This window comes from Varanus komodoensis, unplaced genomic scaffold, assembly GCF_004798865.1.
Source record: "Varanus komodoensis strain SLA01 unplaced genomic scaffold, ASM479886v1 scaffold17, whole genome shotgun sequence".
NCBI classification, from domain to species: Eukaryota; Metazoa; Chordata; class Lepidosauria; order Squamata; family Varanidae; genus Varanus; species Varanus komodoensis.
Window position 1 is genome coordinate 20,165,063 of NW_025335505.1, and position 17,814 is coordinate 20,182,876.

The following is a 17,814-nucleotide window of genomic DNA, read 5'->3' on the forward strand; positions in this document are numbered from 1 at the left end:
TTTCCAGGCCTGCATCAGGTGCAAGCACCCCTAACATGTCAAGCAACGGTTCTTCTGCCGCAAATGAATCAAGCACACCATCTTCTTCTAATGCAATTACAGCTTCGTTAACACCAGTTTCTGTGTCAAATAGTACGAATAGCTCTTCGCAGCCCCAAAATCCTTCCACCCCTCCGTCAATAGGACCTGGAAATCTCCTCACCTCAGCTTCCAGCCTGCCAAACCCACTTCTACCTCAAACTTCATCAAGTAGTGTAATTTTCCCCAATCCACTGGTTAGCATTGCTGCAACTGCTAATGCGTTGGATCCTCTCTCTGCTCTCATGAAGCACCGCAAAGGAAAACCACCCAATGTCTCTGTATTTGAACCCAAGACAAGTTCTGAGGATCCCTTTTTTAAACATAAGTGTAGATTTTGTGCCAAGGTCTTTGGGAGTGACAGTGCTCTACAGATACACTTGCGTTCTCACACAGGAGAAAGACCCTTTAAGTGTAACATATGCGGCAACCGGTTTTCTACAAAAGGCAATCTGAAGGTACATTTTCAGAGGCACAAGGAAAAGTATCCACATATTCAGATGAATCCATATCCAGTTCCAGAATATCTTGATAATGTTCCCACTTGCTCTGGGATTCCATATGGAATGTCCTTGCCACCTGAAAAACCAGTCACGACATGGTTAGATAGCAAGCCTGTGCTCCCCACGGTTCCAACTTCCATTGGGCTGCAGCTTCCCCCTACGATACCGGGAGTGAACAATTATGGCGATTCCCCAAGTATTACTCCCATGAGCAGGTCACCTCAGAGGCCATCCCCTGCATCAAGTGAATGCACATCGTTATCTCCAAGCCTAAACAATTCTGAGTCAGGCATTCCTTTATCTGCAGAATCCCCACAACCCATTCCTAGTGGTTCAGCCATGACTAAAGCAGAACCTGTCAATATTCCTGTTACAAATGCAAGGCTAGGAGATATTTCTGTAAGTGGACAAGTTTCTGCGGTACCCACAACTTCAGTTCCTAATACTGTTACCGACAGCAGCATTTCTACAAGCATCCCAAACCCTGTGCTTCCAGCATTGTCTGACCAGTTCAAGGCTAAGTTCCCATTTGGTGGTCTGCTGGACTCTATGCAAACATCAGAAACCTCAAAACTGCAACAGCTTGTGGAGAACATCGATAAGAAGATGACAGATCCAAATCAATGTGTCATTTGTCACCGTGTGCTCAGTTGTCAGAGTGCTCTCAAGATGCATTACAGAACCCATACAGGAGAAAGACCATTTAAATGCAAAATTTGTGGACGTGCATTTACTACAAAAGGCAATCTAAAAACACATTTTGGAGTTCATCGAGCGAAGCCACCACTTAGAGTACAGCATTCGTGTCCCATTTGTCAGAAGAAATTTACAAATGCTGTTGTTCTTCAGCAGCATATTCGTATGCATATGGGTGGGCAAATTCCAAACACACCATTACCAGAGGGCTTCCAAGATGCTATGGACTCTGAGCTTTCCTTTGATGAAAAGAATGCAGAAACACTGAGCAACTATGATGATGATATTGACGAAAATTCTATGGAAGAGGACCCAGAGTTAAAAGACACTGCAAGTGACTCCTCTAAACCACTGATGCCTTACTCTGGGTCATGTCCACCTTCCCCCCCATCTGTAATTTCTAGCATTGCTGCTCTGGAAAATCAAATGAAAATGATTGATTCTGTCATGAATTGTCAACAGTTGACCAATCTGAAAGCAATGGAAAATGGGTCAGGAGAAAGTGACCATCTGAGCAATGATTCTTCCTCAGCTGTTGGAGACTTGGAGAGCCAGAGCGCAGGGAGCCCCGCAATGTCTGAATCTTCTTCGTCCATGCAAGCGTTGTCTCCCGAAAACAGCAACTGTGAAAGTTTTAGATCAAAATCCCCAGGTTTTAGTAATCAGGAAGAGCCACAAGAAATACAATTAAAGACAGAAAAACCTGACAGTCCTCCACCACCTACTGTTGAAAATGGAGGTGCACTGGATCTGACAGCCACCAACCCGGGAAGGCCAGTCATCAAAGAAGAAGCTCCTTTTAGCCTGCTGTTCCTGAACAGAGAACGTGGTAAGTTTAAAAGTACTGTTTGTAATATCTGTGGCAAGCCTTTTGCTTGTAAGAGTGCATTGGAAATTCACTACCGCAGCCATACTAAAGAGCGTCCGTTTGTATGTACAGTCTGCAAGCGTGGGTGTTCCACTATGGGTAATTTAAAACAGCACTTACTGACACACAAATTAAAAGAGCTGCCTTCTCAGTTATTTGAACCCAACTTTACTCTAGGTCCCAGCCAAAGTACTCCTAGCCTGGTCACCAGCACTGCGCCTACTATGATCAAAATGGAAGTGAATGGTCACAGCAAGCCGATCTCATTGGGCGAGGTTCCATCGCTTCCAGCTGGAATCCAGGTTCCCGCTGCACCACAGACAGTGATGAGTCCAGGCATCACTCCTATGCTGGCACCCCCACCACGTCGAACTCCCAAACAACACAACTGTCAGTCATGCGGGAAGACCTTCTCCTCAGCAAGTGCACTACAGATACATGAACGCACCCATACTGGTGAAAAGCCATTTGGTTGCACAATCTGTGGTAGAGCTTTTACCACAAAAGGGAATCTTAAGGTAAGAAGGGACTCTTCAGTACTTGAACAAAATTGTAAGACTATGAGAGTTGTCAGAAGGAAAGGTTCGAAGCATTGAACCTTTTCAACAGGCTCTCTTGTGCTTATTTGTTTTTTCCTGATTGCAGTTGGGAGGGGGAACTGAAAGAAAATAATACTTATGTGCTTTCCACTCCATCTCACCCAGTGTGGTCATGAGGGAATTAGAAGATTCTGCTGCTGTATTAGATATATTACAGTTGGGTATTAAAGCACAGTTTAACTATAGTTAGTGGAACAAGCACCTTCAGGAACCGTATTTTTAAGTTGGCCTCTTTCCATTAACCATCAGTTCAATGACCCAGCATACTGAAATTTTGAAATTCCTTCTCACAGCTGTGCTGCAATAGGGAAGGGAAGATTGCTGAGCCTAAGGCTCTCTATGTCTTGTTTTCATGCTAAGGTATTGCTTAGCTGTATGATGTCTAAACACGACCATTCTAAACCAAGAAAAAGAATAAGTTTTTCTGAGCACACACTGTGTAGTGTTTCAGGAATACATTTTTGCTCATTAACAGCTTGTGCATACTTGCATTATATTTATTTACATGTGTTTATAGACCGCCCATAATTGCCGAGGCCATCCCATTTACACACCCATTATAGTGCAACGGGTGTATAAATAACATTGGTATTCAGACTATGCATATACATTTTTAAGCTCTCCCAAAAGGCAATTCAATCTAATATTAATGTTACATAGACTTTTTTCTTGTAATTTTTAAACATAGCTTTTCAGACATGTGTGTATTTTAAAAAAATACAGTCACATCAGATTATATTTGAGCCCTTGAACTGCCTGTTGCTCATGCCAATTTAAAATACAAGAATCAGTTTTCCAGGGTTACCAACTGCTCAGGGAAGCTATTGTTGCATTTTGTGATTTCTAACTTCCAATAATGTTCAAAGAGTTCTGATATTTGTTTTGTTTCTAATGTTTAAAAAATGAAATTGTGGCACCTCTTTTATTTTTCTATAATCCAAATGAACAAAACAAGATTACCCAGAGTAAAGGAAGAGCCCTGTATTTGACTTCAGTCCAAATGCATTTAAAGTTATTATTAAACCCCAGAGAAAGCAACAGGAGATCAGTTAGTTATTGGTTTTTATGGTCCTTTATACCAACTGAATATTAAATAATTTGGGGCCCCTTAAAAACATTCATTGGAACCAAAGATTTAATCTTGGGAAGAAAAAGTACTGCTTATCTGGAGGGCAACAATTGTCTCCTATTTAGTAGCCTCCAGTGCCCTGAAAAAGCCACTCAAGGGTATACTTGACCCTCTGGATTTTCAGAGGGGCATGAATTAAAGTGTATTAGAGTGAATCAGCAACACCTTTCTGATCATGTAGCAAGATCTTTGCATTTAAGCCATTCTGCCTCGGGAGAAAATGCAAGAACTAAATAGTTCTTAAGGAACCAAGCAAAATGAAGAACTCTGTTATCTTTTGATTCTGAAATGATGTGCCATGTATATTTATGGTTGAATGGCTAAATCTACAGTTTCTATAGAGTTGTACTGCACTAAACTCATGGAATATAGGGACTTAGTTCAAGAAAACATGCATAAAATTCAGCTGTACAAATCAAGGCATTTTTTAAAAGTTTGTAGAAATAGTTTTGCAGCTTGAGGCTCATCAGTCTTTCAGATACCAGGAGTTTAATAATCCTTTTTGTGTAATTCTTTTGCACATGAGTATTTCCTAATTTAATTACAGTTTTGTGTGACATGGCAAACAACTTTGATGTAAGATGTGGATGATTTATAAGACATAGGTGATTTAAATTATTACACCTGCATTTTATGTTAACTAATTGTAAAAAACTAATATTTTCGGTAGAATCTCATCAGGTTATGTAAGCAAAAAGTTCTTGCACTTACTCTCATTTGCCAACCTTGTTTTGTTTACTTGTTCTTCCTTTCAAGGTTCATATGGGAACACACATGTGGAATAATGCTCCCGCACGGCGTGGCCGTCGACTGTCTGTGGAAAACCCCATGGCTTTGTTAGGTGGTGATGCTCTGAAGTTTTCAGAAATGTTCCAAAAGGATTTGGCAGCTCGGGCAATGAATGTTGACCCAAATTTTTGGAACCAGTATGCTGCAGCTATTACTAATGGACTTGCAATGAAGAACAATGAAATTTCTGTCATACAGAATGGAGGCATTCCTCAGCTCCCAGTAAGTTTAGGCGGAAGTGCCATTCCGTCTTTAAGTAACATTACCAGTGGAATGGACAAAGCTCGCACTGGCAGTAGCCCTCCCATCATTGGTTTGGACAAAGCGAGTTCCGAAACCGGAGCCAACCGCCCATTCACAAGGTTTATTGAGGATAATAAAGAGATTGGCATAAATTAAAAGCATTCATTACAAGTAACTGTTGGACCACTACTCAACACATTTGTTCTTTCATGTACAGTTCTGGAAGTTAAGCCTAGGTTCCCTTTACGATTTTATCCCATAGCAGAAATACATAACTTTGTGTCTGCTGAAAAGTTGTCTTGCAAGATTTGCATGGTACTACTTTCAACAGTGAGCTGACTGTTAGTGAGAACTTTGGAACCTTTTTAATTTAAGTAAGTGATAAATCATTGCATAACTGCATTAGGGACTGGAGGAGGCTTAATTGTTTCAATTTTTGTTCCTAACAAAGCAAAACAGAATGTCACAAATTTAGTAAAAGGGGACTTCACAATGGCATTTCAGTCCAGCTCCTCCTTCGGCTGGTTTCGTTCCACTCAGCTAGAAACTTGACCTATGTTTTTAGAAATCCTCTAACATTCAATAAGTGATTTAGTACCCTAATGCTGTGTATGATTACAGTATTCTTGTCTGTAGTATTTATAATGTAAAGATAATGCGGGTAACAGACAATATACTAGCCCCATCCTTAAATGAAGCTTTTGTACTGCAAAATACACCTGGCTATGTGATTTTTTTTAAGCAATTTTTGTTTTACTATAAATGAGTGGTTTATTTCAATGCAGGCAAAATTGTGAAGTTTTATTGGGAAAGATAGCATGCTTTTCATGTGCAAGTACCTGTCAGTAACAAACCATTTTAATTTAAATATTTGTAGCTGCTATGTGGACAGTTGTTCTATTAAATGAAAAATGTAGTGTGGACTTCAGTTCATGGTTGGAAAACAAGTTACAGACAAACCTTATCACCACAGATTATTCACAACCATATAAGCAGTTGTGAGTAAAACACTTCATGTTATCAAAGGCTGTACAATAAAAAGGCAGTGTTTGTATAATGTGGTTGCAAACTCTTAATTTATACTATTGCACTTTTAGTATTTTATATTTAGGGAGGTTTGTCTATAATTTGAATCTGAACAAAGATGTAAACTATTTTATAAATAGTACTTTGGCTTGAGGAAAAAGTGTGTGGGGAATATTTTGTTGTGTTTGTCTTTAAGGTCAAACAGTATGAGGGATCTATGCTCCTTTAAACAGGAAAGCCACTAAGAACTGTCAGATTCTTGGATATAATGGGGCCTGCCATTTCTTAAACCGAAATGATTCATTTAACTTTTCTATAAGCCCACCCTCCAACAGACCTTTGATATGTTAATCTTAGGGCTGTGGTATCAGTGCGAGCCTAGGAGAGGCTAAAGAAAACATTGTGTAGGCTTAATTTTGCTGGAATCTGTTCTGTCTCTTTCACTCCCACCCACAAGCTAGATGCTGACTGCTTAATAGCACTGGTATGTAAAGCAAAACAGAGAACAAAAATATTAAGTATCAGTTGTAACTTGTACGTAAATTTCCAATGCTCACTGTTTGTTTAAAAATATTCTCAGATTTACTACAAAGCACAATGTACTCTGATTACTCAAATATAATTTTCAGTTGTTTTAAGCATTGTTTAAAATTGTGACTAAAGGGAATGTTTCCACTCTTAAGCTAGGGTGCTGGTGAGGCTGGGGCGTAATCAAAACTTGAACAGTAAATGTTTTGTGTACTACCTCATTTTTGTGCATTACAAGCATGGTGGAGTCTGACACTATGAACTTCCGTCCAACAAAATTGTTCAAGGGACATTATGGGTAGCTGGGAAACAGCACAAGAAGTTTTATGCCCCTGAAGAAAGAATCAGACAGTGAGGTCTTCTCAGTAGAGACTGAAAAAGAAAATAGGACAATCTCTTTCTTGTGCAACAACAACGACAACAAAAAAATACTGTAAGGTGATGGACTATTTCTGCCATCGTGTCATTGAACAAAAAATTTGACTTATTAACAGTTTGTTTCTGTTTTGAAATGAACAACAAACTATTACAGCCCTGTTTTCTACATGATACACAGAATATGTATGTGCACATATACATGCATATATCGATCATATATATGTAGGTGTGTGTGTATATATATATATCTATATCTATCTATCTATCTATAGAAAATAAACATCCTTATATTATAACACCACCTACCACCAGTGACTGCCATTTGTGTTTGGGATGTTTCAAAATTGGGAAAGAAAGAAAACTGAGGTGGCTTAATGTTGCTGTTTTTCAGCAAATGAATGTTTTTATTTATCTGTGTCTATTTCTGGTGTGCATTTTGTTTTTGGGGGTTTTTTGGGTTTAGTATTTGGTACCATGTAGTGTTATCTCTTCTCCCTAAAGGATGTGCATAACTTAAAAAGAGATGTAAAGTGTTGTAAATAAGATGGCTGATGAAGGTACAGTAAGACTGACCCCATTTTGTATTCAGGGCTAGGCCATTCCTCTCTGCATGGTGAAGAGAGACACTATTTTTATACTGCGATACCATGTAGGGCTAGGAGCCTCCCTGAACCAGCTGGGAATTGTTACCTAGATCCAATATTTTTTATTATTAAATCTTGTTGGCTCGACACATCTACTGATTGAAATGGATGTCTTAGTCTAGGTTACTATTTTTGTCACATGGAATTGAATAAAATGCAGGATGTAATATTATTTCTGAATTGTGTTCCATGATTATTCTGGTAACAGACAGAAATACAAGAGTGAAGTTGTGCATGGCAGAACAATGTCAAGGACTTTAATTGTCAGACTTGGACGTGAAATAGGGCTGGCACCTTGTATTTACAGTATTTGAACATACTCCATTGGACCTACCTAGTCTTTGGAAACCATAGTTTGCAATAAACACTACATAGCCCTACAAACATAACCATGGAAGAAAAGCTGTCTGAAAATGACTGCACTTGATGCAGACTGTCTCCTTCGAAAAACATAATTCTGTTAAATTCAAATTACACAAACTATACTGCATATTTATTCTCAGTGACTGTGGACCAGAGATTCAGTGATGTGCACAATGAAACATCACTGTAGTAACCCACATAGAGATTTTTTTTCCTGTAGTTTTCCTTTCCATTTTCGCTCTTGCTGAATCAGAATTGCTGCTGGAACAAGTACTGCAGGAATGCTTAGAGGCAAGGCAGGATGGGATTTGTGCAGATCCAGAGTATGACTTTATAATTCCTGCCCTGAATAACTGAAATAATATGCTGCATCCCTTGTTTTATTATAAACAGTAAAATTGCTGTATGGCAAACCAATTGTACACACGTGCATTGTTGGACTCAGTGCTTTTGGCTGCTAATATGTGCCATAAATCATCGCTTTCTCAGAGCATTGTACCAATGTGAATCCCCATGAAATATTCTTCCACCAATGGTGCAATTTAACAAACAGAGCCTACTTTTAAAACATTTAGGCTTAAACTTTTAGTATGCAGTTTGAGAAAAGGTCTTTTGTATCTATAAACTGAAACAGTAACACTGAGGTCTTTACTTCATTCAGTGTATGAGAAATGTGCCAATGTTATTGATGCCGGAATGCCTAAGCTTGGCTTTACTGTTGTGATAGTGAATGATACATTCTGATGATGTTGGCACCTTATTACTCTTCAGAACTTGTTGAAGGTGGAAATTAACACTAAATGGGGGGTGTTATTGGCCAATGGAGACAAGAACATGACACAAGCATGCCAAGTCTTTCCTTCTAAAATTTCCTATTCGCCTTCCATAAATTAAAGTGGAATGAAAGACCACCATGGAATTGGATAGGCACCCAGAAAGTAGACTACAGTTGCTTAATGTTAAATAAAGTTAATACATTGCAGTATAAGAAGTATTATTTATTTTACTGATTCATTCATTTTCTAAGCTTTCTAATCCTAAGCTTTCAGGGCAACATATATTATAAAAACAAATACAATACAACCACCAAAAACAGATTGAGAGAAAATTGCTATGCATATTTAATCAAAATAGATGGCTGGGGCATTCTGGGAGTTTTAGATGTTTTTTTTCTCTTAAAGTTGCATAGGATGGCACCATAAAGGAATGTAAAAGTAGCAACAGTTTAAAATATTTTAAAAAAAATATTAAAGCAGTTAAAACTTGAAAAAGAAAAATACTATTTTAAAGAAAGCAACTAAAAGAAGATCTATAAGAATAAAACTCTTCACCTTATGAAAAAAAAGTCAGCAAAGTAGGTGTCAGATGGCCCAATGTTTGGAGGTCACTTCAGAAAAAAGCTACCCACCAAATCTGAGTATGTTGGGGTACCTTGAGAATAATCTCCGGGCATGACATAAACATGAGCAAAGATGGCCCTTAAGATACAGGGGCCAGTAGCCATGAAGGCTTTAAAACATTAAATTAATGCTTTCAAAAGCTTAAAGTTATGAATATTTGCCACAGACAATGCCATCAAAACTGTACCACTGATGACTTCTGTTTAGATACTGTTTGTTAGAGTGCAACGACATAGGTATGGATACTCCAATAAGCTGATCATTTATGGATGTCATCCCCCATTGACAAGTTTCTGTTTTGCACTGAGTAATATCAGTGTTAAACCTTATCAGTGAGAACAATGTTCTATTCACTGGTTTCTATATGTAAACATAGTACAATCTTTTACTATAGCTATAGAGATGGAGATAGGCAGAGACATCAGGATGCCATCTGACTCATCCATTATTATCTCAACAGTGATTCCTAAGCTCCTTCTAAAGAACTTGTTTCCCAGTTAGCAACATGTACCACTATCTCTGCAGCTTTGCATTTATTAATTGCAGTTGCACTAGAGGCCTAACAGTAATGTGGAATGTAAAACAAAGAAATAGATTATAATATCTAAAACTGCAACATTTCATTTAGAAAAGGAGAAAATTAAATGATGAGTATTTCTGTCATGTTTATGGACTGCTCATGTTTAAGCAGTTTGGTTCATCAGTAAAAGCCTCAAGAGTTTGCTCATATTTTCTCTGAGGGAAGAACTGTGTATTCAAACCAAGTTTGGTTAGTCCTGGTTCCATACAAGAAATAGGAATAATAAGTATGCTTTATTAAAAAAGCAGTGAATCAGTTGCCCACAGGGTCTCTTTAGCAGGATCAGAATACAACAGCACCTTCCTGTCCAAGTTCCCCAGTGTGCCTAGTTGCTGAAGAATATGTGGAAATTTAGGATTTATTTGTTTGCATAGCCATTAAAAAAACTTGTCATATGCAAAAATAAAGGAGAAAATAACCAGTAGGCATTAGATACCAGTTGCACAACTCCATGCTTAATTTATAAATGATGGGACTAGATGCTGATGAGGAAGAGGTATGAACTCTCCACAATTTGGCAGAATAAACAAAACTAGACAAAGTTTTTTGAAGTGCAGTATCTTTCTTATGATGGGTTATCTCATCAACTGTCATGTGCTCATTAGAAAAGAATATGAAGGTAAGAATGCCATTCTAATCCCATTTACTGGAAGTAAGGTCCATGATACCTGTGGGACTACCTTATAAATGGGGTCAGGGTTGCTTGTCTGCAATTTCTGGGTATGCTTTGCCCTCCTACCTAATTAAGCCACCATAAGGAAAAGCAGCAATTCCATGCCCAGCTAAAGAAGTGGTTGTGAGTTCAGCAGAACCGTGTGACCACAATATATTACACTGACTTCAGTACCATTATTCTTCAGTCATATACATTATTGAATGGGAAATTTGAAGGTGGTCTAATAAATTTATTTCTCTTATACCATGAATCCGTATGTAATTATCAGTCAACCATTTTTGTTTTTGTACTCTGGACTTAAAATTTGTACGAATGCTTGTTGAAACTTTGGGTTTAAAACTTTATCTACATTATGGCATCTGATCAGTAGTTAAATATGGATATATTGTAAATCTGGATTCATATTTTTAGGATTTCATTTGCTAATTTGAAGCATGAAATTTTTAGCAACTATCTAAAGCATGGATTTTTAGCAACTATCAAAAGACCTCAAAAATACTTATTCATAAATAGCTGGTGTGGCTTTAAAATCACCATGTATTCTGTTTGCATTTTGGTTTTAGCATTGGTAATTAAAGACGCCTAAACATTTATCAGGTGGACTAAAGTTCTGCCAGCCATACTCTTAAAAATTAGTCAATTTGTTTAAGGGAAATTTAGGTACATCTTTAAAAACGAATGTATATAATCTACTACATTTTCTTTAAATATTAAAATATATTAGCTACACCAATAGCTACATCATTAGCTGTTTTCATGTAAAAACTGAAAATATACTCTAAGGAAAAAATCCAAAAGAAGTATGCTGAATATTCAGTAAAACGTACTGCAGTAGAGTCTAATTGCTTGGTCAATAGGTAGGTGCAAGGCGCAGATCAGCATAACTGCCGCTAACATAAAGAAAGTATCTTGATATAGCATCTTATATGACTACATTTCTCAAGAGAATATGTTCAATAGAAATGTCCAATGCCAATGTCCAATGTTGGATTTTTGGATCCAACATCCTATTTTTGAGAACTGTCATTATTCAAATCCTGTGTAGAAGAATTTGTACCAAAAATCTGGCTTGGATGTAATGGTATTATAATTTGACAAGTGAACTATTAACACCATTGGTTGCACCTTGAAATTAAATTTTATTTCATGTTGTTCACACATTAAACATCGCAAACTCAACGAAGCAACACTCAGTCCCAACTCCCTGATGAGTGTTTCTGTGTTTTCAATTGCTACAGTCACACTGAGCTTCCATGTGTGCCCTGAAGATATCTTTGCTTTGCACCTGCACCCAGAAAGTGCCCATGATATTTGGCTAGCCAGTGACATTTCATGATATTAAAGGTTATTCTAAGCAGCGAGTGTGCGAAAGTTGTGTATAGGATGTTCTTATGTTCTTTCACTTGGCTTCTTCTATAGATGAGTAGTTACCTAGGTTATACTTCAATTTCTAGTCCAGCTAACTAAGGTTCCTTACCTAAATATTGTCCAAGCTTTCTTCTTCTTTCCTGTACTTGTTTATTCAAAAAGAATGCTCCACTGAAGAGTTTTTGTTTTTTTGTTTTGACAGTTGTCTTCCTATCATTATTCAATGCAGTGGCACAGTGAATTATTCAGGACAGAAAAGGAAACACAGCACATAGCAAAGCTGTAGAGTTCAGTACCACAAGTCATGATCATGGGCACTGTTGCAAATGGTTTTAAAGGGGATTAGACAATTCACAGAGAACAGGACTATCAATGGCTACCAGTCATGACGGTTATGCACTATCTCCATGCCTCTGAATCCTAGTTGCTAGGGAACAACAGTGGAAAGGAGTCATTGCCCTCATGGGCTGCTTCAGTCTGAGGGAAATATTCCCTCCCCAGTACTACCACTACCTGTGAAGAAACGCCTTATTTCCTGAGCTATCCCACCTATGTGGTTTCTTATTTCCAGCAAATGAGATCTTCTACTTTGGGGTCCAAGAATGTCTCTTTCACTCGAATTCAAAGAGCCACAGCCTGACCCCTTTCACCAGCCACAGATTCACTTATTGATTTGATTTCCATACTACCCTACAGCAGAAACTTTCTAAATTCTGTTAGAATACTTTAAAACACCCAATAGCTGACATAAGAGGCTTAGGTGTGAGAGAGATACCAAAACAGAAGGCAAGATGAGCTATTCAGCGTGTGATCTATCAACAGGAAATTTTACACATAAGGGATTACTAGTATTTACTTGGGGGCTTTCAAAAGACTGCTCAGAAACAATCATTCAGTAACACTATTGCTGTTACAAGCCACTCCCAATTCACAATTCATTGAAGCTGTGCTCCAGCCAAATAACCTTACAACCAGATCTGCCTTCAGAGTACAGCCTTCCACTAACACTCAAACTTCTTCAGTTGTCTTATTGCTGCTTGGACAGTTTGTGGGTTTACTGCATGCTTTTTAACCTATTCTGGCAAGATCTTAGGGCTGCCCCTTGGTATAACACAGCTGGTCTCTCCCCCCATCACTTCTCTATTAGCAGATGAGAACTTACAAGTATGATCTTTTTTTTTATCAGAGCTTCACCAGTTACAGTATCATATAAATCAAAAGTAGCATTCTCCATGAGATACGGGAGAAGCAGATGCCCATGGAAAGAGTCGAAGCCATACTGGAACATCTCCCCTCTCTTTCAGAAAAAAAATATGACTTCATGAGCCACTCAGGGTGGCTCATGCTGCTTGAGGTCTAGAGGATGGAAAGCTGGATACACTGGTCTCACTTCACATGTCATCTTCTTATAGGGTCAAGGTATTCCCCATCAGTTTCGTCCCCACCAAGCTCTGAAATGTCTTCTTGCTTTCCAAGATTGACTAGTTCTAAGGCTCTGAAAATCTTCACCAGGTAACCTAGAAACTGCAAAGTCATCTGCCCTTCTGCCTCCTCAGAACTGGATGAATCTACCTAAGCAGATTGTGATATGCAAGAGCTGGGCCCCCTCTCTACAACAGCTACCTCCATGCTCATGATCTTCACCAGTCATCTAATTTATTTTTACAGAGAAAGAAAATCTTGGTATAATACAGCTTTAAAGTCATAAGAAAAGTCATGCTGGATAGATCAAAGATCCATCTACTTCATCATTCCCTTAACACAGGATCCCAAGAGTTGTGCACAGTAACCACACAAGCAGGAAATGAATGCAACAGGACCCTCTCTCTCATCAAAGTTCTCTGGCAACTGCCTCACTGGAGGCAGCATTATACCTGTGAAGACTAGCAGATATTGATAGCTTCATCCTCCATGTATTTGTCCAATTCCCTTTTAGAGCAAATGAATCAATTCCATATTTAACTATTCACTGTATGAGTAATTACTTCTATCTGTCTAAAATATCCCACTAATCAGCTTCAAAGGATGATGCAGAATTATGACAGAGGAAGAAAATGTCTCCCTATCCACTTTTTCCATATCATGCATAATTTTGCATACCCCTACCCTAGCATGTCTCCCTTACCTGCCTTTTTTCTAAGCTAAATACTCCTAGCTCTTGAAACCTTTCCTCATAGAGGAATTGTTCAAGCCCCCTGGTAATTTCAGTTTCACTTTTCTGCATTTTTCCAACTCTACAGCGACCTTTTTCAGGTGAAATGGCCAGAAGCCTTCCTTTATTCAATAGCTTCCCTGACCTTGCTCTTTAACCATGCTGGTGACATCCTGGGCCTGGTGCTACTTTCCCTAACTTGTATACTTTCCTGCTGAGCTTCTATTTATTGTGGTTTTGAGTAACCTCTAAACTTTTGAAGTAATTTAACCCTCTTGACTCCCTCTTTCAACTTTTTAAAAAACAAGTTTACATTTTAGAGAATTTTTTTTTTTCTGAAGTCACATGTGACTGTGTTGGACTTCCTTGGCAATTTTCCACTTAAATGTATCTTATACCTAATAACACTATGGTCCCTGTTACCAATTGGTTCAACAGCATTTACATCTTCTACTAGGTCCTAGATGATACCACTTAAGATTATATTCAGATTTGCCTCCCCGCTGGTAGGTTCCATGGCCAACTGTTCTACAACACAGACATTTAGGTCATTACATTTCTTTGTCCTGACCAGAACACAGCTTTATCCAGTCTACATGAAGGTCTTCATGAAAGTAATTGAAGTCACCCATTGCTATAACACTTCCTCATTTGGAGGCCTCTCCAATTTCATTTTCCTACTCAAAATCACTGTGAACATTCTGAGCTGGATAACAATAGCATGTTGCTAATACTAAATCGTTTTTGTAGCCCAGTATTTTGACGCACAGTACTTTTGTGGTAGAAAATGCCACAGGTTTTCTAGACAGGTCAATCTGATACCTTCTTTGGCATACTGAGCAACACTCTTTCCTTGACCTTCCTGTACTCTTTATATCCTGAGATGACCGTATACCATTCCACAGGTGTTGCTAATGCCCACTATATCGAAGGTCTTTTAAAACCAGGCACTTCAACTGTTCCATCTTGGCTTGGAGGCTTCCAGCCTATACGTGGTGTTCCTCCCCAGAAGCCCCTGGTGCATGTGACCAGCTATCATGTTTAATCATATGCTCATGGCCTATATGCTCCCATTCTACATAAGGACAATTGTAAGCATATTCATATTCATCCCCTAGGAATAACTGAATTTTAACCAGATGTTTCCCAGATTCTGTTGGCGTTTCTCCACAGTTCATTTAAAAGCTGCTCTGCTTGCTATTATGTTTAGCACCATGTTTAGCTATTATGTTTATGGTTAGCATCATTATGTTCATGTTTGTTCCATTTGAAGTGTAGTCCATCCCTCAGCTATTCAACTGCTGTCCTGTCTTTGTCTTGTTGTTAAACTCCCATGGGTGCTTAAATCATCCATGTGCTGACACTTTATCACTAAGGTTGAGATGCTGCATCACTGAGGTTCTTCATGCTTGGGAAATTGGCTCCATCACAAGCTTGCCTCCTTATGTAGCTCTAGCTAGTTTGGCCCAACTGCTGCAGCAGCCACTTGAATTAGAGGGTCCCCTTTAGAAAGCAAGATAAACTGGAATCCCCAGCCTATCAGAATCAAATTTACCTGATCCAGGTCCCATCTAACAATGTTAAAAGAAATTGTTTCCCTTTCTTCAGAATGTCACTTAGCAACTGGTATGCAGCCTTTTGACAGTACCCAGGCAAGGTCTCAGGCCCGCATAGTTGCCTCATAGAGGCCATACAAAGTACACATTAAAGAACAATAAATTATATACAGGCATTATTCTTCATAACCTTTCAGAGACTTATTAATGAATTAATTAATTCTATTCTCTGCCTCCCCACCTGAAGCTTCTGTGGGCAGCTTACTTCCATACAAATGTGCTTTGGTTTACAGCCCTTGAGTAGCCTTACTTTAATCTAAACATTAACACTTTCACAATCTAATTATACACTTTTAAGGAATATAAAACATTCAAGAAGCACTGGAATTTCCACCCAGTAGCTACTTTAAGTTCCCATGCACGCATACTGCAGATTTAAGCAGCTACAACTTACCAGTGGGGTAAAAGCTCAACTCCAGAAAACTATGGAAGGTCTAAGGTTACTTTCATATTATGTTCAGAACTAGTTACTTTGATTCAAGCATTCTGCAGAGGCTTTTGTTTCCTGAAATTTGGGCTAATTTGCAAAAAGAATATGGTAGTAAAGATCAGGGAAAGAAGTATTTGCCAAGGACAGAAAGCAGGATGCAAAAGCACCATACCATGTCCAGTTGAAGCCTTTCCTAGGAAACACATGAGGGATGAAGATTAATCTGGACAGCTAATTTCAAAAAGCCACAATTCCACACTGGGCATTGGGCATGGAGCAAAACACACATAGCCAATCTACACAATTTAATATGCAGGACCTTCTCTATAGCACTCCTTTCCCTCAGATTCACTTATCTGGCACTTGCTTAATTTTCCAGGCTGATTGCTAATAAGGTTAAGATGCATTGCTTAACACTTGTGATCTATAGCCCCTCAACTAATATAATATCCTTAGCTAGTAAAGTTGTTGTCTTTCCAGATTCCTTGAGCTAAATGAGCTCACAGTTGCGGTTAGTGTTTCATTTTAGTCAAGGTGAGTTCTCAGCTTGTACAAAGAAGACAGAATTGGGTTCTTCTGTTCCCAGAACATGGTTCTTCTTCTAAATTCTTCTTCTTCTAGGTAATTTCAGTTCCTGAATTAGCAATGTAACCAAAGTAATAAAAATTGGAATATAGCATACCTGGCTGTTGTTAAGACTCTCATTATCCTAATCTAGTAAAATATCTTTGGGTTGGATCCAGACTTACTTGGAGCAGACCCACTGAAAACAATGGGGTTCTGAGTCTTGACTAATTAGTCTGGACCAATGCAAACCCCTTTGATTAAATGGGTCTATTCTAAACTTGACTCACTGTGTATCCAACCCAGTAGATAAAAATCCTACATGAAAATTAAGTTTCAGTAAATGAAAATACATAGGCCTAGCTCCTATGGGCCTAGCTCCTCTTAAAGCAGGGCAATTTACTAGAGACTTTTTTGCTACCATCACATTATCTTACGCACTCTTACATTATTGTGAAATCATGTTGTTTCTGGCTTCATGCAAGCACCTTGAAGGATAATTGCAAGGTCAAGTGTATCAAGAAGCTGTTTTTTTAAAGTAATTCAGTCTGTACTATGAATTGTTTGGTGTCTCATGTAGAGCATATCACTGTACTTCAGTGGCTGTGTGTACAATATATTAAATGGCCACAGGAGTGCCCCTTTAATTAAGGTGAGTTGCAAAAAACAACAACAACAAAGCACATCCACCATTATAACCAGAACCATATTTCAAGTTACAGCTTGGTATATCATATAGTTCTAAATTCTGGGGAGAAACTACCAACCCTTGTCCAGGCTTGCCCAGGAAGTGTGCCTTTCATTGTTTTGATGAGATTCAAAGCAACAATTAGAAGCTATCAAGATTTTTCTGAAAGTCTTCGGCAGCACCAAATGGCAAACTTATGTCATACATGCTCAGTTTCACTCCGAAGTTAGATGCTGCCAGTACTTCCGAAGTACTCTGAAGCTAGAATGCTGCCAGAGCTTTTAGAGGAAAGGAAATGGGCAGTATCAGCTGAGATAAGAGTGAGATAGTTTTGAAAGCTGAAGAAATCATGTACTGATTGACAAATCACTGGTGAAGAGGGAAAAAAAAAGTTATGCTAGACTCTTGTGCAAGCTTACTCAGAAGTAAGTCATCCTGAACATACATGGACATACCTAATCATTTGCACACATCTACTCAATTAAAGATTTGTTTG

At 38.5% G+C, this 17,814-nt stretch overlaps 1 protein-coding gene across 1 annotated transcript in view; it reads left to right on the forward strand.

Annotated features, from left to right (window-relative positions):
• The window catches only part of SALL3 (spalt like transcription factor 3), a 19,923-nt gene extending 14,862 nt beyond the window's left edge, over nucleotides 1-5,061 (forward strand). Inside the window, exons 4-6 of the mRNA XM_044426504.1 lie at nucleotides 1-2,106; nucleotides 2,323-2,663; nucleotides 4,630-5,061. The exon at nucleotides 1-2,106 is cut by the window's left edge and continues 843 nt beyond it. Of these exons, the coding sequence (XP_044282439.1) occupies nucleotides 1-2,106; nucleotides 2,323-2,663; nucleotides 4,630-5,061 (2,879 nt within the window). The remainder of the gene's footprint in view (nucleotides 2,107-2,322; nucleotides 2,664-4,629) is intronic.
• Nucleotides 5,062-17,814: the final 12,753 nt, after the last annotated feature.